Below are 26,387 nucleotides of genomic sequence, written 5' to 3'. Positions count from 1 at the left end.
AGAGCAGGCTGGGGTGACAGCTGCAGTGACACTACCCTCCAATCACAGAAAAACATACAGCGCCACATGGTGCATATTAGAGCAAAATCATATTTGACAACTGTGATTTCTCTGTCCTGACATTAAACCATAACATCTTTCATTAAGTGCTCACAGGGAGCTGCAGGACACTGCTGGTCAGAACAATGCAAACAATGATACAGTAATGTAAATGAATTACATTCATTTTCTAGATTTTTTGTCATCCTTTAAAAATTATTTTACATGCTAAAATCTACAAATTATACAAATTTCCATCCCCATAAATGCAACCTTATCTGAGTAACGCAGCAAGTTTATTTGATCAGTTTGCCCTTGTTATTATTTACTGCTGGCTTACATTTAGCAGGACTTTAACCAACATATGGTAATCCTATTTCACGCCAGAGTGCGATGAGCAGTCTCTTCGTTAAGAGTCTGATCAGCATTCAGTGTTATGTTAGCATGCAGGCTCTGTCCTTCAGAGCCGCCTCACTCTCTCCCCCTCTCTGCTAGAAACAGGCCCTTGTGCTCCCAGCAGTCTCCTCCTGTTTCATTTACATCTTAAGCATTTAAGCTGATGCTTCATCCAGAGCAGTTTAGCGACAGTAAGCAGTAGGAGGTCAGTGCCTGATTCAAGGACACTATTTACAGGACATATGGTTGCTTCAGGATTGAATCCATAACTTATCATTTATAGGACAGTCCCTTTAATGTTCGGCCACCTGGCTGCTTCATTTGTGGCTGGGTAATATTGTGTAGCAGCGCTTTTATAAAAGATGTGATGAAAGTACTCTTAAGTCGAGTTGGTGTAAGTTACAGCAGATGCCATGCAGCTGGAAGCTGAGGGTGAAATCTCTTTTGAAGTACTCTATTTTGGGGGATGATTTTGAGGACTAATCTCACAGCATGGGAAAAATATTTTGACCACAACCATGAAAATGGATGGAGCAGTTAAAAGGAGCCCGGCATGGTAGCTCATCTTTGCTGTCTCTACCTTATTTATAGTCCAGAAAAGCAGACTAAAGCATGAGTTTAGCAGCAAAAAAATAAAAACAAGCTTGAAAATAAAATTAAACAGAAAGAAATAAGCATACTAATTAAAGTATGACAAATTTAAAGACTGCAGATGCATCCTAGAACACAGTAACAAAGCACAACCCAGGAAACCAGTTGTTTATTGGAAGACAATCTTGGGAGCAAAAATCCAGCTGATCACACTTATGCAATTTAATATATGACATCATATACATCTCAGTACGTTAATAATTTCAGCCTTTACGGCCTCCCGCATTTCCACTATTGGTACTTTTGTGCATTCCTGATTCAATCCTCCTCTCTCGTTCACGTTCCAACCCTTTGTCCAAAAAAGTGCTTCCTAGGTTTGACTAGGTTTTAAGTAGTTATGGCACACAGCAGTTAACCAAATAAATCAACTTAGCACAAATAAACTTTGTACCCAACTGCTTACAGTAGTTCATGCTACGAGATGTATTGCATCTGATGCTACAGAATGCTTGGTGGAAAAATGGCAATAAAAGTCAAAATCCATAAAACATAGAAGTGAGATTTAGCCCAGAGTCCTTGTTGGGGTGAATTGAAAAAAACAAAAAAGGCTCCAATACACCAAGTAATATTTTTAGCATCTTTTTCTTAAAATTATAAATATTTACAAGGTTTTGAATTTTCTGAAAAACATAAGAATCACTTTTCGGGCATTTTTGCTAAACTGTGTAAAATTTTCTCCTGTCACGAGTAGCCATTCCTTAATTTCTAAGTACCATAGACTAAAACCTTCATGACGTTGAAAACTACAAATGTAGTTTGATCAGTGCATATAACTGAAATTTAATTCCAGGTATTTTATTGTTTTTTTAATATCTCAAAAGACAAAGTATGTCAGTAAGAATGAAATATTGCAGAAAGATTGTGAGGAGGGAAACTTTTTTTCCCCTCACATAAGAAAGAACACACTTTTGGTCGATTAAATGTCTACTAAAACTTAAACACTGTAAAGAAGTGGCACACAGGAATTATGGCAACATCACATCGAAAGTTTGTAAAATTCAAATAGAGAAACGGTCCTCATGCTAAACTTTCACCACGTTGAATGTCCATGTTTTTAAAAAAAACTAACAAAAACAAAAAAACATCAACTGTTTCCAAACCACCTCATCACTCGTCTCCTTAAAGCCATCTCTTTTTGAGTCTTATTTCAAAAGCTAAGGAGCCCCCGCATCATTGATTGTCCATTGGCCAAGGTAACGTCAGGTGACAGCTCTTGGAAATAGCCTTTGTAATTGGTCCCAATGAAACTGGCCAGGCGATCACTGCTTCATAGCGTTCTTGATGGTCCACCTCTGCCCCGAGCAGGACTGCAGGACCAGCAGGTGGCCGAAGTAAACATTAGCCGGCACCACCTCCAGACAGCGTCCAGTAGCCCGATTTATGATCGATTCGTTCTGCAAGGCAGAAGGAGATACAATACTTTGGTTTTAACAGATTTCACGGATGGCTGTGAACAACGCGTGACGGTGACAGAACAGTAACCAGGCCTTATATGAACCGTTGTAACCTCTTTCTTAAAAAATGGCACTAATTTTTACTTTACTATACATCTATATGAATAGAATAAAATAAGTAAGGTCTCCCTAATTCCCTAAGACTTCTGCATCTGCAGGACCCTTCACTCCTTGTCCTGCTGTGTGACAAAGAATCGATGTGGCAGAAGGTCTGCAGCATCACTGTTCAAGCTCTCCTCTTCCCGTGCAAAGACAGCTACAGGCTGTAACTCTTTCGTTTTTAAAGGTTACCAAACAGAACTAAAAGACCAATGGAAAATTGACTTACAAAAGGTTTTTCACATTAAAAGAAAAAGAGAATGAATGCCAAAGTAAAAGGTATATTGAGTTGCTTGTTACAAATTTGCTTAGTGTTATTACCCTTTAAGCAGTCCGGGTTTAGTTGTCTTAAAAGGGGCCCTTATTTTCTAGCATAAATATAATGTTACAACAGTTATTGTTCATATTAATCATAGCCAAAGTCTCGGTTTATGTGCAAATAATCCCTGTTAACCAGACTGCTTTGATTTCAGTAATAGCAGAGATGATATCCTAATATAGTCATCACAGACAGACAGCTCTAGCTGTGACCATAGAAGTCCTACTGGCCCCAGTGTTAAAACCTTCTGTTTGTGAAGGTTTTAACACCAAGAAAGTTGGCTTCAACTGAGGTATTAGGAATATAAAAGGGCTTCTGTCAGATAAAGCATGAACTACGGGGCTGCAGCAATGCTCAGTATAGGAGAAATGAAGGTTCATGCAGAGCTACTCATATTAGAGTCCAAGAGAAAAAAAATGGACCCATGAGCACAATAGGTCCCTTTTAAAATCTGACATTTAGATATTCTTCCTCTCAACTCTATGCCAGTAACATTTTGTTTTTCTCATAAACACTCAGTTAAATCACTGAAAAAGACAGATTTCTTTACACTTCTCACCTGAGAGAAATGCCATGTCTTCTGTTTCACGTTGGTCACCTTTTCACAGTTGAGGAGCTGAGGAAAGTTGCTGATCTGATCGTCCACCACACATCGAGTGTCCTCACCAGTGCTGCCTAGGGGTCCCAGAAACAGCTGACCTTCTTTAGTGTAGCGTCCTAACTAAGAGGAAAACAGATATGTCACACATACAGTAAAAGGAAAGTTACTGAACTGTCTGTGTGAATACTGTTCTCTCTATTAGCTAACGATGAAATAAGTATGTGATGATGTACAAGTAGAAGGTAACCTGGCAGGAATTTTCTTTAATTATGTAAGCTGTTGGGTTCTTTTGCTTGCTTTGAACAAGAGGCTGGTGTTGTTCCAAATACTGCTGAGGGGCAAAACATGTCTTTGTTCTTCACTGAGTGCTAAACACAAAGATTTTCCTGTACATCACTGCTAATCACAGTGTTTCAGCAGAGTTCTAACCCACATATAGCCCTAACATTTTATATACACCAAATTCTGCTGAAAGAAAAAACAGAAGTGAGTCAGATTCTGCCTGCTCTGTTTTCTAACCTTTGTGTCTTTCACTTCATTTCAACTTTTTCGTTCAGATGCCGAGCTGATTATTAATAACATCCACTTTAGCGGTGCAGATAAAATAGTTCCTTTGGTTGCATCTAAAGCTCTGAGGCTTTGAGTGTGCTGACGATAAAGACTGATTGGGAAATTGTTTATATCACCTTCTGTTCTTAGCAAAGCATGAATAGTGGTTGCGATGCCTTGCAAAAGATCTAAAGATAAAGCTTTCCATCAACCACCCAGTCAGCCCAGTTTGAGTCTTTTTGCAGAGTAACTGCATCCTGTTTGCAGAACATCATAGAAGTCAGGTGATTTAAGAGTGTTTGGACTTAAAAGCTTAAAAAATCTCACCTGTGGTCCCTAGATGTCACTGCTTCTTCTTAAGAACACATTATTTATTAAAGTGCTTTTCTAGTATTTCTGACCACTACAGGTTATATTCACCTTTTCACACATATAGCACTTTATTTTATGCATTTAAGTGCCTTGTCTGTTTGGCATACACACCTACAGCCAGTCACCATTTAACCTAGCGTGCATGTCATTGGACTGAGGGAGGAAGCCGGACTACCTGGAGAGAACCCACGCTAAGACACCATGGGGTCGCTTTTATCTCTGTGGAAGTGCAAGTGTGAAAAACTGGTGGTCTAATAAAAACTGAAGACTTTTTGTTTTATGAAAAGGATAACTTAAAAAATGCAACTTAAGCACCCTTTCTTGTGAAGAAAGGGTGATGCGGCACTCATTTTTTCAGAATTGAATTGAATTTTTAGCTCTTTTAGCATTTTACCACTGAAGCCTTGACTTTCTGCCTAAAGCACCTGTTTACCACTGTGAGCTAAAAAGAGAGGCCCTTAGGACTGAAGGGATGAAGAGCTGACACTAGCTGACTCAGGGCTTCAGCACAAAAAGTGCAAGACACAATTTTATTCTGACAGCAGAACTCGCTCCTTGGAGGATTTCAGCTGAGCCTGTGATTGAGACACAGCTGCAAATCACATCACCGGAGAAGCTCACTGTATGTTTTCATGAGAAAGCAAAGCAACTGGAAAAAGATGGAGTATACTCTTTAGTATGGTAGTGAGGAAGAGTGTTGTACCTGAGGACCCCACCCATGGCATGGGTGCAGGGTGGCTGTGTGGTTCTCCTTCACACCCTGATCCATACACAGGTGGCTTGCTTTAGAATTGCGGACCTTAAATACACAAAAAAAGAGTCAGACTTAATCCGTAAAATATAAATATTCCCCAAAATAATTACTGATTAAAAATGTATAAAGGCTAAAAACAAGGATATGTCAGTGTGGATCAGACAAAGTCCTGAATCTCATTTATTTTCTATTAACAGCTGAGAAGATGTGGATGTACATGCTCTCTGAGCGCCTGCTATCTTTTTATTTTTAGGTCTGTGGAGAAGATACAAGTTTCTTAGGACTTTGTGTACATCTCATTCATTTACTTTCAGTGGTTTCATATGTACATCAGATCTTACATCTACAAACTGTTACTTTTTCCTGTGTCTTTGTCCTTCATGGCTCACCTCACCGTAGAACAGCGTATCGTTGTACCTCCTCATCTCTGGGTAAACGTTGTCTAGGTACCAGTGAAAGCTCTTACACTGCAGACTCTTCCTCAGTGCAACCCTCTGTGATATGTCTCCGTAATCAATACCGTGGTTCTGCAAGAGCAAATGAAGTTATCATGCTTAAAGTCTCTGTGTGGAACCAAAAGAAAAACTGTCTGGCTCTGAAAAACTATTCTTAGTACATGAAAATATGGACATCTGATAGTCACAGACAAACATGACTGACAGCATCCTCTCTGAGAGAGGTCTTGCTGCAGAAAAATGCCGTTCTCACCTCCATGGGGATGTTCCAGGCCAGGTAGACATTGGACTTGTACTCATCCATCCAGACCTCTGCCACACGCAGGGCATTACGCCGTGTGTGAAAAGCTATGTTACTGTGGTAAGGTTTCTTCATTCGTGCAATATGAGCCACTCTGGAGCAAGGCAGCACCTCCATACTGCCTCCACACAGCCACACCTGTGGGTAGTAGGAGTCTGAATTAAAGCTCACAATAATATACTGCTGGCTGCTGGGCAGCAGGAAATATAAATAAGCAGATGCACAGTCACCACGATGTCCCTGATTTATAAAGTCAATTACAGCTAACAGCTGGAGCATAGAGCACCTGGAAGGACGTGTTTTCTTTCTGCTGGAACTAATGAAAGCTACATCTGTACATTTAGCAGTCCTTCTCGGTTTTTCTTCTTGTTTTTTGTTATATAAAAAAAAATCTAATTGTTCCTTTTATTCATTTTTTTCTAGCCAACCTTAAGGGGCATCAAGAGGAGCTGAGGTTTTCGGCACTTCAGCACTGGGTTAACTTTTAAGCTCCAACTGTGAGTATACATGCATAAATGCATGTTTTTTTGCTTATATTGTTTGCTGTGACAACACATCATCCAGAGCACTCTCCCAGTCAGCGAATACACCATGATGATTCCAGGCATGTCATTAAAGATCAACAAGAAGAGACGGTCAGAAGCCCAAGTCATGCTTGAAGATGTGGCCAAAACATCTTCTACAGTTCACCATGCTATTTCCCAGCTTTGATGTAGGATAGAGGGCCAGTACAATAAGACATGAATGCTAGCATAGCCCCAAGAGCAACACAACAACAGCTCGGTCAAACGATTAAAGTTACCACTGCAACCCTTCTGCTACTGCTGACCTGACCAAGATTCGATGATTCCTCATTAACAGAGGTCAAAGAAAGTTTAATGATAAAGTGGAGAACTACTGGACATCATTCATTTTTGGTGCTAAAGGTTTAAGAATTAACTGCGGCAGAAGAGGGAGACCTGCTTGTGAAGTGGTTTAGAAAAGAAACCTCAGAGCATGTAGGTTGAATCAATTATCTCCACATACAAACCACCCAACAGCTGAGCTGAGAATGATATCAGAATGGCTAGAACAATGTTATGGCGCATCTAAAACTACTGAAATAGCTCTTAATGAAAACTTAAAAAGAGCTTTTTGACCTAGCAGATTTTCTATTGAAGAAAGAGGAATCTGAACAAGATAACTTCCTCCCAGTATCCTCTCTGGAAACAGCCAGTGGTATTCATCCCATTTTCCGAAAGCTTCTATACAACCTCAGGAAAAATGGACATGCCCAAATAAGGGTATAATGTAACTATAATCTCTAAGTTCATCAGTGGTGAAATCCAAATTTGAAATGACCTAGCTTTAATCCTTACTTCATTCACGATGATAGCCATCAAAATCAGCAGGTAAAGACTGAGGTATCCTCTGCAGGTTTGGAGAACAAATGTACAAAGCCAGAAAGTGACCAATTAGGAACTATCCCATCCACAGAAAAACACAGCCCTTAAACAAACACAGAGGCTTCAGAGGAAAACCCCTTGAAGAACAGAAGAGAACAGGACATGGTGCTGTGAATTCATTAATGCAGGACTGTGAGTGAGATCAAACCACTGGACCCTGAATTGACCTCTCTGTGCACATCCGCAAGCTTCAAAAGGAGATTAACTGCTCTCATAATGCATAATTTACGCAGAAAGTGGATGTTGGCAGGTTACTCACAGAAGAACTGAGCATCAAAATGGAAAAGAAAGAAGATTTAAGACACTTTAGGCATGGTTGTTGTTGACAGAAGGACAGGTCTGAGTATTTTGGAAACTCCTGATCTACTACGATGTTTCTGTACAACCATCTCTAGGGTTATCCAAAGGGATGGTCCAAAAAAGAGGAAATATCCAATGAGAGACAGTTCTCTGGGCGAAAATACCTTGTTGATACCAGACCCAACCAGAGACTGCTTTGAGCTGATAAGAAAGCAACAGTAAAACAGATACCTCCTTCTTACAAACCACTTTTGCATTACTTTGAATCTTGAACCTTGAGGAATATGGGCTAGAGCAGCAGAGGACCATATCAGGGGCTACTCTTGTGAGCTAACAGGAAAGTAGTTTCTTGAATATGACAATGAGTCCACTGGTTTCAAATGGCCTCCACAGTCAGGGGATCTCAGTCAGATAGAGCACCTTTGTATGGTGCAATGGACGATTTCCATCGCGAATGCGCAGCTGACAAATCTGCATCAACTGCATGAGGCCATCATGCCAAGATCGATCTCTGAGGAATGTTTCGAAAACTTTGTTGAATATATGCCATGAAGAATTAAGACAGCTCTGACGGCAAAAGAGTGTCCAACCTAGTACTGACAAGATGTATCTAATAGAGTATCTGCTGAGTGTGTCTAACCCACGAGCCTTCTGCTGTGAACATAATGAAGACATGGATATCCAAGCTATCTGAACCCATGTCAAAGTGGGCGTAACAGAAAACTTCAAACTGACAGGTCGTCAAACAATCGCACAAATGCAACCTATTTTACTCCTGACAAAGATTCCTACTGGATAAAAAGTAGGTCCGTCAGTCTTTCTTCACACTGGGAACAATATGAAACATGTTCCATCTACAGATAAACAGCACTACAAACAGAAAATGGGCACATAGGTTTCCTATGTGCTTCTGTTGCCCAAGAACACGGGTGCTAACCAACAGAGGGTATGCCAAAAAAACCCATTTTACTGCTCTCTGCCACACTCTAAGATAAAGAAACAGTACTATGATTTCATGTAAAAGATGTTGGACAACAACCATGCAAAATTGCTCCATAAAGGTGAAAAAGACAAGAGTGCTGATATCTACCACTTGGCATTCATTATCCCAAGAATCCTGTCAAAACCCAAACAGTCATTGATTCAAGTGTTTGTTATGACAGTTTCTCTGAATGAGGTCCTTCTCCCTGGACACATCTAAACAATCCTCTTGTAAGGGTTGTAGTGAAATGAAGAAAGGTTGTTGTCACCAGGCGACTCTGGATATATGTCCCACTGCTTTGTAGTAAAAGAGGCACAGAAAGAATTGTGGTTCTTGACATGTGACATTGTGGGCTAGATTCATGTCTTTGGCAATACTTCATCTCCAGCAGTTGCAATATTTTATGTAGGTGCGCTGAAGCTGAATTTTAGCTGTTTTGTTGCATCTGTACACATTTACTTATCTAGACATTATTTTGGGGGGAGTCTAGATATTTTTGATGACAAGATATAAGAAGTTTCCATTTCAGAGTCAAGTTATGACCAAGTAAATTCAAAGACAAGGCAACCTTTTTTGTCTTTCTAAAAATATTTGATTGTTTAGCTTGCTGGATTAAAGCCAACATACTCAGGTTGTGAAAATGTTTGACGTTATTTTTTCAGGAAAAATCTAATACCCTTGAAGAAAAACAAAAGACTCTCCAATCTCTCAAAATGTACAGAAACAAACTCCAACCTTCCTGCTCTACGTGACCTATTTATCTCCATTGCCCTGCTGTGAGCTGCTCACACAGGACTGGTCCTCCAGGACTCTTAATGGGGCCTCATTTATCAGTGGTGCCACGCTACGGTGGCCACTGCTCCACTTAAAACCTACAGGGGTAAAGAGGGAGCAGGAACAAGAGGAAACTGGGTGACACACAAACCCTGATGCCTAGTTCGATGTTCTCCCCTCCGTAGACATCCATGCCTGAGTCGAGTAGACCGAGCTCTCCAAAGTAGTCACGATTGGCCACAAAGGAGCATCCAATCATGGCAGGCGTCCTGCAGCCAGGAAAACACACTATCATGTGACACTGAGGGTTGGCAAACACAAGAATGTGGTGAATGTGGTTTTTTGTGGCTTTATCTGATGTTTATTGTTGAGTACTTTTCTGCAACCCAAATCTCCACTATGCAAAGTTTCACACTTTATATTTCAGCCTGTTATGTGGAGGGTGAATGTAAACATTTTTGCACATGCTCATGTGATTTATTCTCTTTTTTAATTAAAAAATGGAAGGAAATCCAATTTAACACAAATATACGGGTGATAATCAGATAATTAAAATCCTATTCTCACCACTCTGTACTTTAGGCTGTAATTTTTTTATAGCTTTGATGAAGTCTGGTTTTCCATCGGGAGCTTTTTTCTTGTTTTCCCCTAATCTTCCCCAAAACTAAAAAAGAACTTGGTGGCAGTTTTATTGAAAATCTTAAAGAAGTGGAAAAAAAAATGTCACAGAAGTGTGAGATCTGTGTTCACGTTTATATGGGAGAAGCTGGCGTACCTTATTGGTGCAGACATGTCTCCCTCCTCCCACCACTCTTTGGGTGGATTAATGTACATGCACCACAGTTCCCAGTTGTAGCCATGGCCAGAGTTCTCGTAGCGCTCCACCTCGAAGGTATCGTGCTTGATGTTGTCGATTGACGGCAAGATAATCCTCTTGTGGTTTTCCTTTATTCTAGCCAGAACTGGTTCTGCCCTGAAAAGAGTGCAAACACACTCACTCGCACATTTAGCCAATGTGCAGTGACAAAGTATATAACATCTTTTAAGAGCACTACTTTTTTCATCCACTTCAGTCAAATAGAAAGTTCCTTGTGTTGTACCAGCTTTATCACTAATTCTGTTTGATTCAGCCTAGTTCAGCTCTGCAGGGTGCAGTGAGTGAACTGCATGGTATACCTTAAGTTATGTACTGAGCTCAAAAATGAGATCTACAAAAAGATATCAACAGGGTGAGGCAGTTGTCTTAGTGTTTTTTTTCTCTCATTGCATGCTAATCTCTTGACAGTATTTAGCCTTTGATTCAGTTCACCACCAAGCACTCAGCTTTTTTGAATCACTACAAAATCACCTTCATTTTTTATGGTTACTAAAAATTTACTTTTACGACAAGTTCTCCTAGAGGGGTCCTGTTTTGGTGTGTGTTTTATGTGTGCTTGTGATGTTTTTTTTTCAATAAAATCTGCTCAACCTGATCCCACAGCCTCAAGTCTCTCATTTTAAAACTTCTCAGGCGTGAAATAGCTTGACTCTTCCTTTTATGCAGCTTCAGCTATCCTTTGTCCTCTCTTTCCATGATTTCTTTACACTTTGTAGCACTCTTTTAACACTTATACACAAAGCTCTATTAGGGTCATTGTTGTTATCATGATGAAGTTATTCCAATAAGATATGTTTTTTTCCAGATTTAATTTTGAGCAAATGTCACTTTTGTTTTCGAATGCTTTGTTGCTTTCACTTTAATTTAAACTAAAATAAGCCTTCTTCCAAATACCAAAAATTCACTCCTGACTGTTAACAACACTGTGTTTCCCGCTAGATGATAGGACCTACTCACCATGATGGGGTGAACTCCACATGGGCATCAAAAAATCCTGTCACCTCAGCAGTGGCTACCTTCCAACCCTCGATCCTGGCCCTGATCAATCCCTCTCTCTTTTGGTTCCTTACAATCTTCACCAGGCCGGGGTAGCGTTTGTTCACATACTCCTCCAGTGGACCTTTCAGTTGCTCTACAGTTCATAAAATGAAGATAACACATCAAACAAAGCAAGTCAGAAATGCCTATAAAGACTGATCTTTAGTTGATATTTGAATCTGCAGTTTATCTTATAATCTGCAGATGCGTCCTTGAACAGTCTGCCAGCTGGAGTTTTGCAGTACTTGATCTGATGTCAGGACTAATAAAGCCTGAAAAGACTATATCACCATTGCGGCTAAGTTAAATTACACAAATGGCGAGCATAAGAAGAATCTCTACATGCGCAGGAAAGTGCTTGTATTTCTTTTCTTAGCTTCTCTAACATCAGATCCATTGCAGCCCTCTTTACTAAAGAAAGGAGGAAAAAAGAAGAAATTCTGTTCCAGAGTCCCCTCTGGCAGCAACAATCAAAGCCTGACACATTATGCCTAGCTTGCATAATTATTTTCACGCAATCATAATAATTGGAATTCATGTCGATAAATATGAAAGGACAGCAGAGTGAGCTTAAGCAACCATTCCCAGTATGACAACTCTTTTGTCTCACTTCTCTCACTGGCAGCCTGCACTCCTTTATAAACCTCACATCCAGCCTTAGTATTTAATAGATTTTTGCCTTTTTATTGACATTCATGTCAATGGTTGCGTGAAACAACATGATAAGAAAACAAAGGGCAACCCACTAAGCACTAAGCAGAGATTTTTTTATTTTAGGCTGTCCAGAGACAAAGAACTAAAAATATTCAATATACCTATGAAAATATACTCACTTATAAGGCATTTCTTTAGCAAAGTGCACATACTAGCCCTTTTTAAGTTCGTTGACATTTGTGCACTCAAACAGGCTCAATGAGATTGTGGGTTATACCCCAATTATTTGTGTTAGGTTTGTAAGCTTTTCCAAATTAAGGCACAAAATCAGCGAAACCACCATAAAGAAAGCTTTATTAAACAAACATGATACTGTGAGAACAAAGCCCAAGGGGTGGAAAATGAGGAAAAAACCAGTGAAGCAGAGAACATGAGGGACTGTTGCAGAGCACATGAGTGAAACAATCTCACAGATGAGCTGACAAAGACTGGCAGAAATCACTTTAGGTAAACACACACGAGGGACAGCTGGGTAATAAGGAACAGGTGAACATAGAGTGGAGTAGATAATTACAAGGAAAAACACAAACAAATACTTTCAGACAATCCTAAAGCTCTTATTTAGTTACATAGAGTCATGTGTAAACATTTTGGACCATCTCTCCTGTCTTTACATTTTGCTTCCAAGGAACCGGACTGTCTTTTAATTCTGTAATTTTTTTTCACGTTCTTCAGGCTTTCTGAAGGTCCTTCAAAGTTTTTCTTTGGACATCATTTTTCAATCATTTTCAGTGCAGTCCTTTATTTGTTTGTTCCTATGAATCAGCCACACATAATAAAGGCACCTAACCCAAGGGACAAATTTGTTACTGGCACATTACCAGCAGCTTGTCACAAATACACAATTTGTTTCCTGCACAAAAAAATGACAAAGATAACACAGTTTGATAGGTTTAAATTAGCATTTTTGCACCAACAAGGTGATTTCCAAAGAGCTATTTGAAAACTTGACCATATGTCAGTATGGTGTGCAGTGAGTCCTTATAAATCTTTGAGGAAACTAAACAAGTAGAGGACAAAAGAACTGGCAGGTTAAATAAAAACATCTACAGTAGGTGGACAGAATTTGAAAGTTGCGTCCTTAAGAAATAACAAAGAACTGACACACGACCTGAGAGATGCATCTGGCCCCTTGCTTGATTCATCTATTATTTACTATTCGCTGAAGCGTCATCAGAAATGGTCTCAGTGTTTGTTGTCAGTAAGCCATTTTTTAAAGAAGCCACACAGGGGGAAAACATTGAGGTATGCCAAATTATACAAGAAGTAGACAGATAATCAGTGGCAAAAGATAGAGTTATGAAACGAAATTTGAAATCATCAGTATGGTCAGAGGAGGTTAGGACAGAGGAACGTTAGAGAGTGTCTACATTCACCTGTAAAACACAGGTAAACACAGGGATCTTGTCTAAACTGATGGAATTATAAACGCAGAAACCTGCCAACGGCTTCACTTTTGTGCATGGCAATGATGCCAAACACACTGCCAGTGCAGTAAATGCATACCTGGACAGAAAGAATACATAACAGAACATATCAGTCATGGACTGGCATCCCCAGAGCCCGGACCTCAACATTGTTTAAGCAGTGTGGGATCATCTTGACAGAGAAGCCAACATTGAAAGAAGAGCTTTGAATGTCCTTCAAAAAGGCTGGAGCCTTCAAAACTATTCCTGAGGGCTACCTAAGAAAGAAAGCTTGCCTAATAGAGTTCAGGCTGTGTTGAAGAATAACAGCTCATTAGAAATGTCCCAACTCTGTTTTGACCGTATACATTATATTTCCATTTATGTTTGCACGTTTCAATAAACTGCTACATCTATTTCCCATTTTCCTAGCAAAATATAAAGAAATGAAGGCTTTTTAGCTCATCCTGTCCTAAATAACCACTAATGTATGCCAACTATTGTCACTGCTACACTATCAAGAGCTGAAAACAACCATAAAAAACATACAAATTCATCACCACAACTACACAGTTTATAAATAAATAAATAAAGAAGCACATACAAATAGAGAGATGACATAAAAGTTCTCACTCAGCTCCCTGCGGTGCTGTTTTAAGCTCCAACTCACTCTAAACAACACCAACGGGGGTCTACGGCTTCCTGAGCATCAGCGACTGCGCCACCTTTGATCTCTCAATCAACTCATCAGCCTTTTCCCTCCGGACCAAAACACTCACAGCCCTTCTTCCGCTGTATCACACACCCACGCACACACACACGCACACACGCACACACACACACATGCACAGTGATATACAGAGCAACATTCCTTCAGAGAAAAACACATTTCTCGTGCTCTGTCTTCCATTTCTTTCTCTCTGTTCTTGTACTTCTTTTCTTCCACACACACTCCTCATCACAAACTCATTTCACATGCGTGTTTTCTCACATACACACATATATGGCAAGAGCATGGCGGTGGGTGTCTTGCATGCAGTAAGAAGGGTAAGCATTATTTGTTCGCTCGCCTCGCCCTGTGCGCCACTGCAATGTCTTCCTCTTTGTGATGGATAGCTGGCTGTCAGCCAACCAGCAGTGTCAAGTGAAAGAACGCTTCAGCTGTCTCAGTCCTTTCACTCTCCCAGTGTGTAGCTCCGTGTTTCTTATGCTAAGTCCCATTGTTTTACAAGAATGATTAAAATACATCTGTAAGCTGCACTGTCACATATGCTTCTTGATAATGTATAACACACCAAAAATCACCAGCCGGTTCTATTTCACACGCCAAATGCTGCTACTCATTATCCCCAAAGTTATCTATAGGAAAACCTGTCGTTCACTTTGGGTGGGGCATGTGTTTACAACCATTTTGAACATCTGAGTCCTTGTGGTTCTTTCCGCTATAGATTTCTGTTTAGCAAACTCGCTGCATTACCAGATGCCAAAAAGAAATTAACACTCAGACAGCACATTCATGGCTAAGACCAATTTTTGCAGTTGTTAACTAAAGCGATCCACATCCACAGCAAAATTTCTTCCTATTCTTTCTTTATCCATGATGCACCACTCCACCAGGTTTTATAAAATCCCAGCAGGTAGTTATTGTGTATTCTTGCTACAGACAAACAGCACTGACAACAATCCTCTGCCAAGATGACTCTTGGAGTATAAATTATACCAAAAACTACACAAGAAGTCCAAAAATGTGATAAACGCAAATCATGAATGAAACTAGTTCAGAACCAAAGACCCATGTCCAATTTTCTATTTCCTGCTTGAGCAACATTTTGTAAAAACTTCAGCACACAGCACTTTTAGAAAAAGATGTACCCTTTGTATAAGAATGAAATCATATATTTGCGACACTTTAGTAAAAGCCAATTGGCTTGGGGAGTGAAACTGAAAAGGTAGGGAAGTCAGAAAGTGTTGCGTGAGAGACTAAGGCATTGTTGGCTTTGATCTTTTCATGGATTTGTTGACAGTACATGTACATGAATTAAATGACATTGCCAGCCTTTATGGTCCCTAAGGACCCCAAAGCGCTTTTACATACCCCACGCACAAAGGTGATGGCAAGCTCGACTATCTCATCTCTTTCTTCCTGTTTCCTTGTTATTTTTCTTTCCGATTACAAGGCAAACGCTTTCTGTTGCTTCGACTATCTCGTCTCTGTTTCCTTGATTGCTTCTTCTCCTGCTTCTCTGTTAGATATTCATTGCCATTGCCTGCGCTCTCTCCCCTCCTCTCTGTCCGACCTCATTTATCTTAGAGCCTCCCTGTCTCTCATCCTTTCCCTTTCTCGATGCCACTTTCTCTAATAGCCTGGTTTGCTCTCTGAGCCTCTCCTTCTCATCTCCTTTTTTCTCTCTTCTTCATTGCCCCTCCTTTCACTTTGCCTGTTTTCAAACCCTTCAGCCTTCTTCATTCTTTGACCTTTTCTGTCTTCTACGTCATCCCCTCTTCTCTTATTTTTCTCCACCAACACCTCTTTATCTCTGCTGTGCCTCCCCTCTCCTTTTCACTTTTCCCAGTTTATCTCCTCGCCCTCCTCTCATCCCTTGCCGTCTCTTCATCTTCTCACCCTGCCCAGTAAATATGACAGAGACATCTCTCCTGTGACATCCAATTGTGTGTTCTGCCTCTATCTGCCTGTCTGCCTCCACAAACATTTGACACCATCAGTCACCTCAGAAAATGCCTCTTTTCAAAAGCAATGACCACAGCTTTTGTCAAGGAGACACTCATCCCCATGACATGCAAACACAGCCCCATCAGAAGTCTGATGCCTTTCATCCTTTAGAAACAATGTTTCAATATATCTGCATGTTTAAGTGTAACAGACATGAAAAAAGTATGAACGGATGCTTTGTGTTACGTTTATAGTGTGTTTGTGTTTCATTGTGATCTGCCCCAAATGATCAGCTAATGTATATGTCTGCATAGTCATGGTTGTTCCCACCCTCAATCCTACCTCAGGTTCAACAGTAGCCATGTCTATTAAAACATAATTACTGGGAACAAAAATGTGGTTTAGTGTGTTGCTATATTTAGTTTATTAAAGTCCTCTTATGTCTTGCTTTCAGCTCCTTTATCACAGTGAAGCTGGGTCAGATTAGGACACAAATTTGTCATGCCAAAGTCAAAGAGGGTAGCTCTATAGGAGACTCTGTATGCAATACTCTTCAAACAATACTGGTTTTAGAGGGCTGTAATGCTTTGCCCCAGTTTCCAATGATTGTTTTGACATTTGTAAAAGAAGTCTTTTGCCTGGTTGTAACTTCAATCTACAAAACTCGCTTACAAAATCGCACAAACGCAAACTCAGAAGCATTTAAAAAAGTAAAAATGAAGAAAATACTACACATTTATCTAAAAATTGGAATCCTTGATGCTGACAGATTGAAATAATTTTTATAATTTGGCACTTTGTAACATTGGCAAGAATATTTATTTTCATATGATGATGCCTGTATGCCTTCTTTTTCACTCTCTAGTTTCAGTTTTATAATGTAAAACTTAATTATATAATTATATATAACATGAAATTTACGCTTGTGGGATTAATAAAGGTATATCAATCAATCAATCAATCTATATTTATGTTACATTATACTTATTGTATAAGCTAATTATTTCTGGGATACTGAATGACAATCTGATGTGTATTTTGTTGCTTCCAGTAGAAATCCTGCTAATGACTTTCAGTGAATTTGAGATGGAATGATTTGATTCTGTGTTTCACTCACTATAAACCAGCTTCTAATCAGAGGGCGAAAAAGCCACTCTTCTTATTTGGTATTAGCTGAAGGAAATATTTAATTTATACTGACCATCATCGCTGTTGTCGTCCACCAGGATGACCTCCTTGAGCAAGTGAGCTGGTGTGTGATTGACAGCTGAGTGGACCGAGCGCAGGATCACCGACAGAGCCTCGTTGACGAAGATGAAGATGAGGGAGATTTGGGGAAGGTCTCTTGGGTAGCTGACCTTTCTACATCTGTAGAAAGACACGATACAACACCTGTAAACTACTTGCATTAACTAATACAAGGTGCCAGTGAAGCACTAGAGTGATGGTTTGGGAAAATTAGTCTACATAGGTATACAATTAAAACGACAATAATGATTTGGTATTTATGAGTCCATTTACAATGATTTCTAACATTTCTGATCAATTGAATGCTATATTAGATAACAATGAATATGCCTTTCTTTTAAAAAATGAGGACATTTCTCAGTGAACCTTAATTTTTGAGTGCTCGCATATTTAATTTTGAATTTGTACGTCCCACTCAGCCTCAATTATTCCAGCAAAAGACCAAACTACCTCCGTGGAGCTGCTGACATCTTGTTCAATGGGGCTGAAAGGCAGAGCACGTGCCGCTTCCTGTTCAACTATAATCGCAAGGATTTTTGTTCCACATCAGCCTTTTCACTGTGTGTGCTGTTTGAGATAGAAGCCCTATTTTTACGTTGTTTTGTTTAAACAGCTCTAATGAAGAGGAAAGTGGCAGGGTGAGGCTTTGGCTCTAAGTTTAGCACATATGGGAAAGGAAGGGGCTTCTTTTATTGTCTCCTTTTCACGTCTTTTTTCTTTTATCGACTATCTTATTTCCTATGTGAAATGAAACGCTAATTAGAAGTTATTCTATAACAAATCCAGTGTTTTCAATTCACGAGGTTGGAGAACACTTTTTTAGGGTTTTTGGCAGGAAACCATTAGAAAACAGAAGGCAGCATTAACAAGATTAACCACAAAGAACTGGGACATTTGTCACCTTTTTTCTCCTTCTGATACAATACTGCAAAAGTCTTGAGGCATCCTCATTGCTTTATATTCTGCTTGGAAAATGGGAAATAGGCACAGCAATTTACTGAAAGATGTGCAAACATAAATGGAAATACAGTACATAAGGCAAAAAATGTACTTGAAAGTCAATATTTGGTATGACCACCTTTACTATCAAACATAGCCTGAACTCTCTCTTTCTTGAACACACTGCTTTAATAAATGTTGAGGTCTGGGCTCTGAGGAGGCCAATCCATGACTGATCTACTGCACTGACATTGTCATAATTAAAAAATTATGCCTTTGCCAACCAGATGCTTTTCAGGAGGGACTGCATGGTTGATCAAAATCTTAATATCTGGTTCATAATTCCATCAGCTTTCACAAGATTCCCAACACCAGTGGCTGAAACCATGGCAGAGCCTTCACTGTGTTTTACAGGTGGATGTAGACACTCTCTGTTGTTCCTGTCTCCTCACTCCTTCACTCATATCGACAATTATTTGAACGAAAAATTTCAAATGTGAATTCATAATGCTGTAAGACCTGTTCCCACTGATAATAGTCCAGTTCTTGTGTAATTTACCATACCTCACCCTGTTTCTCTTCATTAAAAATGGCTTCCTGACAGCCTTCCACTGAGACCATTTCTGATGAGGCTTCAGCAAACAGCAGATGGATCCATTAAAGGGCCAGTGCATCTCGCAGGTACTTTGAGTCTTTGCTTGTTGCTGTATACAGTTCATCTGTATACACTTCCCATATGGTCTAGCGGTTAGGCTTCCTGGCTTTCAACCAGGCAGCCTGGGTTTGACTCCCAGTATAGGAACTCCCTTTTGGGGCCAGGGATAGCTCAGTAGGTAGCGTGGTCGCCCCATGATCGGAAGGTCGGGGCTTCGACTCCACTGAATGGCTACCCTGAGGTACTCCTAAGCAAGGTACCATACCTATACACTGCTCCCCAGGTGCCTGATTTGTGGCTGCCCACTGCTTCACTGAGTGAATCGCTCAAATGTAGAGAGAGTAATTTCCCCACAGGGATCACCAAAGTATGCATTATTATTATCTGCTGTACATAATTATTTAGTCCTGCTACTTCTTCTTTTGTCCTCCACTTTTCCAGTTTCCTCAAATTTTTTAAGGACTCACAGCATTCCAGATTTTTGGCAAATAGCTCTTTGGGAACCACCTTGTTGGTGCAAAATGCTATTTTTACCTATCAAATTTTGTTATCTTTAAGATTCTTCATAGATTCAACTAAAAGAAAAGAAAAAAAATCTGGCTGTTTGATAGCAAAATGTTTAAAAAAAAATAGGCATATCTCAAGATTATTTGCACTGTGCTTTATATGTGACAAAGAGGGTTCCAGAAGATCCTTTAGGTTCACATGAATAAGGCTTAAAAAAACTACTTCTTCATACAATTTGTTAACATTGTTTAATTAAAGGATGTGCAGGCAAAGCTGTATGTTTGAAAAGCTTCCTAAAGAAAAGCAAGAGGCAGACTAGTCTGACGGGAACATATTTAAAACCCCTATATTACAATCATGTAGGGATTGTACTGCATATACATAATACTGCAGGTAGGAGATACTACAGCAATTATGTTAATACGAATTAAGAACGGGAGGAGGCAGGGACGGTGCAATCAGCGTAACCAGAACCAGCAGTGTGTAGGAGATAGAAGGGAACAGCATGAATGATTGCAAAAGTGGGAGTGTGAACTTGTCACTTTACAAGTACAGCTTCATTGATTAATCTAAGTATGACTGTGATTATGGCTGTAGGAGTCAGCTCATCAGCTGATGGCCATTCTAATGGCACTCATCAGACTTAACATCACTACAAACTAATGCTGTCACATCTATGATCGGTACTGATGTGCAGTACGGGTCCACTTTTATTTCTACACATGTACCACATTGCTGAAAAGAGAAGCAAGTTTAATAACCCTAGAAAAGCCGAGCAGGTTGACAGAAGATCATTTAAAATGCTGTTTTTATTTTTTCCTACTTCTGTCTCTTTCTCTTGCTCCTCTCATGCTTCTCCACAACCTCCAGCTATGCAGTGTAAAGGCTCCTTCAGTCAAACAGAGTAGACTCTTCTGACACCAGCTTACATGCTGTGTCTATGTCTGAAAATGCCGCACCCCAACGTGCTTCACTGGCCACATTGATCGAAGCAACATAAAAGACCCTCTAGAAGAAGAATGAGGGCACTGGAATTTCATCTAGACCAAGGACCCAGTGTTTCTTGTCATCAGTGATTTTCAAAAAAAGGGTCTGTGACTTGCTTCACTCTCAGCTAGCTGGAAGCTACAAACCCTTAACTAAGAATTAGTGAAGACATAATACACACGGCTGTTTGTATATGACCATAAGACATGAAGACCATACACATAGAAGCGTGCAGTCATTACATAAATAAAACCATGTGCAAACTTGAGGTAAGCATTTTGTACCCAAGCACTGACTTACACATCCACATGCACACACAGCACACTGTGAATGTGTGCGTGAACGCCTGCTGACCGATGTCAAACCAAGACTTATAGTGCAACTTCATCAGATATGAGCATAAGAGGCTGGGGGAGAGTAATAAAGACTAAAAGGGGGAGATGAAGTATATGGAAAAAAGAGTCAAAGGATTCATGTATGCTGTGAAAAGCAGCTGGTACCATAAGAGAGCCACCAAAGCACATCCGCGACCCAAACTTCTGCACCTCTGTTCATATACTGTGCATATACTGTTACTACCTAATACTATAGGGTTGGGATTTTGTTTGAAAAAGTGAAAAAATCAGATATGTGAAACTAAAAATGCAAAAATATAGCATATCGAGCACAGATGAGGCTGCCTGGGAGAGCTGTGTTACACCACTGCGCCCCCTTATAATGGCTGTGCTGTACACATGCATGGATATGATTAGACACGACTAGTCTGCTGATTGCCACACAGATGTGAATTACTCAGTTACTGTGAAGCATGAATGAAACAGCTGATGCCAATCAGCTAATGCAAGGGCAACCTCAGTGCTCTATGCAAAAGTGTGGGCACTCCTGGGAAAATCACACATTTATCAACTCGCTTATCCAACAAAGAGCAGTTTGACACAGCATATCTCTGATGCACACCTTTCCATGATGAACAAATTGGATCCTTGGATTCAAACGAATATCTAGACTCAGATTTGTTTGTGATATTGCCTTAAAAACATCAACATAAAGTCTCTCATTTTTATTTTTGATATTTGATAGTTTTAGTTATTTTTTTAAAACATAAAAAAAAATTGAAATTTTGAGCTACCTCACAATGGTAAAGAATCCAGAACCAGGCCGACTCTAGAAGTCAATCCTTTCTACGTTAAGCCAACCCCTTAAATTAAATTTTAATGCAAATTCATGCTTCACTTTTTGAACTATACTGCTATCAAACAAACAAACAAAACCAATGAGCAATCATTTATTCAGTTGTTAAATATACGTCACTTTTTATTTTAGGATCTTAGAAATAGGACTGGAGCATGTGCAAACATTTGGGCTGGGCTATAAAATAGTGAGAACTCATTAAGTCGTAAGGCTGGAGGCAGGTCAAAAATTCTCATCTGAAGTTCGCAGCTGATGGCATTTCCAGAGTTGATAAAATCTATGAGTCTTCGAACCTTGTGGTAACACTCAACAGCTCTGGGCTCCTCTTAACAGTGGACTAAGGATCAGAAAATGAACCTATCTAATGCCTACAAAGCAGGGTGGTGCTATAAAGATATCAAAGTGCTTCCAGCTTGCAATTTCACCAGCTGAAATGACATTATGAAAAGGGAGTTGAGGGGCACAGTGGAAGTTAAGACAAGATCTGCGAGAGTAGAGAAACTCTGGTGAAACTGAATATTTTCTGGGGAGAAATGAAAAATAAATCTTCCATATGGTCGCAGAGGGTTAGCATCAATACAGGGGACCGTATATTGTTCCGCCAGCCCGTGTTGATGAAAGAAACAGGGTCGTGTAAGATTTCTTTCTGACTTCCAACCTACCCCTTCGTCACTAAAGTCAACATCTTCAGTATGCAAGAACAACATTTGGATAATGCAGGCAGTAAGTTTTATGAGTCATTAGCTGAGTATTACTGACGTTTGCGTGGGCTATATTTAGAAAATAAATAACACTGCATTAACATTAAAAGGTGTGTTATCTGAGACTGAATTTATTCATACATCCACACGTACATCAGTTTTTACTGGAGCAAAATAAAAATTAGGACTGTTTTCAGGGAGTTCTACATTATCCAAAGCAACTGAGACACTGATTATGGAAAAACGATGTTGCTCATCTATTTTCTTTTTAATGCTGAAACGACCCAAGTGAAACGTCAACCATGTCCACTGTGTTAGGCTCGAGGAGGATATCTCAGAAGCAAAGAAAAAATGTAAAATTTGGATGACTCAACCATCTGAAGCGCAATTTAAAGTTTCCTCACTTGACTTGTACTCACTTGCTAGGCCGATGGTCTGGTATTGTGCGGTCCAGAGAAATTCTGTCACTGAGGTAGGCATTATAGCCGTACTTCTCCCTAAGGTATTTGGCATCACTCTCCTCAGCCGGTGACAGCGTGGCAGGGAGGCCGCCTTTACCCCGACCCCCAAAGCCCTCAATCAGGCCCAGAGATTTGGACAGACCTGAGCAAGGCAAACAAGAGAAGATTACATGTCAGGATCCTTTAGTGTGCCTGAGTCACTCTCCTCTCAGTAATGCATTCTACTGCCCACAGCTGATAGCCTGCCTTACCATCACAGCTCCAAACTCACATGAATATACAGTATTTTGTCAGTGGCTGTCAAAGCAGGTGAACTTCTGGGCCGAGTTCATTAGAACCAGAGTTGGCACAGAGTCACAGAGAATATCTTCAATCTATGGACGCAATTTACAAATAGGATGTGTGAAATATTCCCAATCCAAACCCCTCCTATCTGTTCTGAGGTCAGTAAGCCTTCATTTAATGATGGGGAGGAAAATTCAATTCTACACATCTGCTAAATTACACAAGTGAAGGATTTAAAGCTTTCACTCTGTCTTTAGGGGGGAGGGAGAACAATTAACGCGTACCACACCACCCTTCACTGTGTTTGAACCTCTGTGTTGGCAAACATCCTGCACCCTGAAGACACCAGAACCCTGAAAGCTCCTTCTCGGAAGTTGACATTAAACTCTAACCTCTCAGAGTGCAATAAAGACATTGTCTTTTCAGGGATTAAATAAAGTACAATTCTGGATAACCTTGATACTGTTGCAGGGAAAATCAATTCACTGCATCCTGTTGTAATCAGCCCCATGTATCCATTTAAACCCAAACCCGACACACTTGTATTTAAAATTAAATGTTTTATTGGAAACTTAATTGCCATTGGTGATCTCTGCTGCTCTACAGCTGGAGTATTAAATATGCTTGGTAACTGCTGACTCTTTCTTCAGTGGTTCAGTAGATGCAGACTTTCTAACAGAGAGCACACTCTCATCATGCATGACCCATAATTACTGAAATAATGTGAGAGGAGTGCCAGATCCAGCAGCTGACTCTGTTGGACATTATTAGGGACAATGCAGGGAGGCTTATTCATTAGTTTCTAACATTTCATGTCAGGGCTCCACGAGGGAGTCAAAAAAAGTCAGACAACACTGACTTTTAACTTTTTCAGATTCCTTGAGGGAAATCAAGTTGACACGTTCTTTCACTTTAAATGTTAACGTGCTCTTTACCGTTTAGCTGCCTGTACACCACGTCCTCCAGAGAGCTGAGCCTTTTCAGCAGCACCTCATGGCTGACGCTGGGCCCCTGCGCCGTCCCGTTGCCCCGGGGTCTCTTCCCATCACCCGCGGCCTCTGGACCGGTGGTCTGGATGCTGCGTGCGTTGTTGCACTTGGCCCAGAAAGTAATGAACCCGGCAACCGCGAGCACGTTCAGCACCAGTAAGACCCTCCATCTTCTGAACACAAAAGCCATTAAAAAGTCACCAGTGTCCGGGCTTCCAGTGCGTAAGAGGTCAGGAGGAGGGACAGTCTCAGGAGAAACCTGAGGCGCGTTATAGTTACAATGCGCCAACTATGCATGCGCCCTTCAGCCTGACTTCAGAGAAGTGTGACAGAAAGCAATGCTCTCATCCGCGGTGTGTGTAGCTGTCTCAGTCCGCAGCTGCAGCAGTATACACTCGCCCCGTAACGTGTCGAGATTCAGGTCTTCTTTGCCTTGCGTGGAAAGCTGCAGGGATAATTCACATCAACAGACCTTACGAGAGCTGCAGAAACTCACAGTTTTTTTCTCCACTTCTGAGCAAGTGCACTGATTCTCGACATAAGCTGCGCTCTTACCATTTGACACTGGGGTTATTCTAGGTTGCATCCCCCTTCTGATGAAATTCGGGGCGCCTGGCCATCGGCTTTCATCCGTGTCACCGCCACTTCGAGCCTTGCTTTACAATCATGTAAGACAAAGACACGAGCATATGTTGGGCTTGAGGAACAGATACTCCTAAATAATTTAACAGAAAGGAGAATATCAAGTGTCTTTTTTTTACCCTCTCCTTTGCGTCTAACACAAGTCGGCAGTGATGCGACTGAAGCGGGCAGCGCGCAAAAAAATTCTCTCGCGGATGCTCAATAAAAACCTTCTTAATGTTCACTCCAAATTTCTGCTTCTTGTCTTATTCGCACGTCGTCTTTGACTCCCGACACTCGTTGATCACAGTGAAACGTAACTGAGGAGACTGCGCGGATAATGAGCGGAGATGGGGGATGCAGCATCCTCTCCCCGGTGAAGGTAGTCCGGAAACGCAGCAGCGGCAGCAGAAGCAAATAAAAACGACGCTTTCCTGTTATTCTCTAAGCGCTTCTTGTTTGTTGTGCTCTGTTATTTCCTTTAATTCTCCCTACAGTGTGTACAGCCCTCATCAGGAACGCAGGAATCAATCCGGCAACGTTTCACTAAGGGTGGTGGTGGGTGGGGTGTCTGCTTACTGGCACCCAATTAGCTGCAATTATCCAACATTAAATACTGGATTTTACAGTGGGTCCCAAAACGTGGCACAGTTTTTATTGATGATTTCACCACAGGAGTCTATACAGTTTTTTCTTTTTCTTTTACACATTTGTTTCACAAGTGTCGTTAAAATCACAAAGCCAGAATAGACAGTAACCCAATTCTACTTCTATATTAAATTCTCTCACGTGGCGTTCCTGTTATTTCCTCTAGTTCTCGTTTAAAATAAGATCTTCCACTACTGAGCAGGTGAAGTGAGAAACCAGCAATAAAATTATAGTAGCCTGTGTTATTATGATTTTTATTGTAACAAAACTGCAAAAAATGTCTTCTAATTTTACGCATAAAGTCAGTAAATAAAATAATAAATATTAAATATATTAAATATAAAAAATGAAAGTTGACTACATTTTAGTGACACATTTTGGGTGGTGTTTTGCAGGCGCTGCTTAATTACATTCTAAGGAGCTTGGAAAGAAAAGCGACTGGACTTCTTTAAGTTTCTTGAAGACGTTTCACCCTCTCCTCCCAGAACCTTCTTCAGTTCTTAGACCAAATGGTGGAGAGCGGGTGTTTAAGTCCAAGTGGAAGTTCACCCACTATTCACGTGCCTCATCACATGAGCCAAGGTGGGAAAAAAGGTGTGGGTCATTATCAGCAAAGGTTTTGGGTGAAAACATTGTGAGACCTTGCCTCACCCTATCATGTGATTTATTGAGATCCGCTGCTGCAAGATGTCACATCTGCTCATGATCACCTTTCTGGTGATCTGGGTGGCTGTAGCTCAGGTGGCAGAGCAGATCAGCCACTAACCAGATCCCAGGCTGCTCCAGTCTGCATGCCAAATATCCTTGGGCAAGATATTAACCCCATGTTGCTCTCCGATGCATCCATCGGAGTATGAATGTTAGATACTTAAGCTTAGAAGAAGTGCTTGTGTAAATGGGAGTGATTGGGTGAACGAATTAGTTGTATAAAGTGCTTTGAGTGCTCAGACAGAGTAGA

The 26,387-nt window shown here is 40.5% G+C and overlaps 1 protein-coding gene across 1 annotated transcript; it reads right to left on the bottom strand.

Moving 5' to 3' along the window:
• Positions 1-1,189: 1,189 nt before the first annotated feature.
• On the bottom strand, positions 1,190-25,238 carry galnt17 (polypeptide N-acetylgalactosaminyltransferase 17). Its single transcript, XM_031739905.2, has 13 exons — positions 24,922-25,238; positions 24,716-24,812; positions 24,107-24,605; positions 22,845-23,028; positions 17,399-17,565; positions 11,326-11,500; positions 10,267-10,464; positions 9,643-9,760; positions 5,943-6,128; positions 5,624-5,761; positions 5,184-5,279; positions 3,518-3,679; positions 1,190-2,480 (listed from the first exon to the last, which is right to left on the bottom strand). Exons 3-13 carry the CDS (start codon positions 24,348-24,350, stop codon positions 2,346-2,348), a joined length of 1,803 nt encoding a protein of 600 aa, XP_031595765.1. The 5' UTR covers positions 24,351-24,605; positions 24,716-24,812; positions 24,922-25,238; the 3' UTR covers positions 1,190-2,345.
• Positions 25,239-26,387: the final 1,149 nt, after the last annotated feature.

This window comes from Oreochromis aureus, linkage group 14 (genome assembly GCF_013358895.1).
Source record: "Oreochromis aureus strain Israel breed Guangdong linkage group 14, ZZ_aureus, whole genome shotgun sequence".
NCBI lineage: Eukaryota > Metazoa > Chordata > Actinopteri > Cichliformes > Cichlidae > Oreochromis > Oreochromis aureus.
Note: the sequence above shows the minus strand (reverse complement) of the source record. Positions and strands in the feature narration are given on the sequence as shown.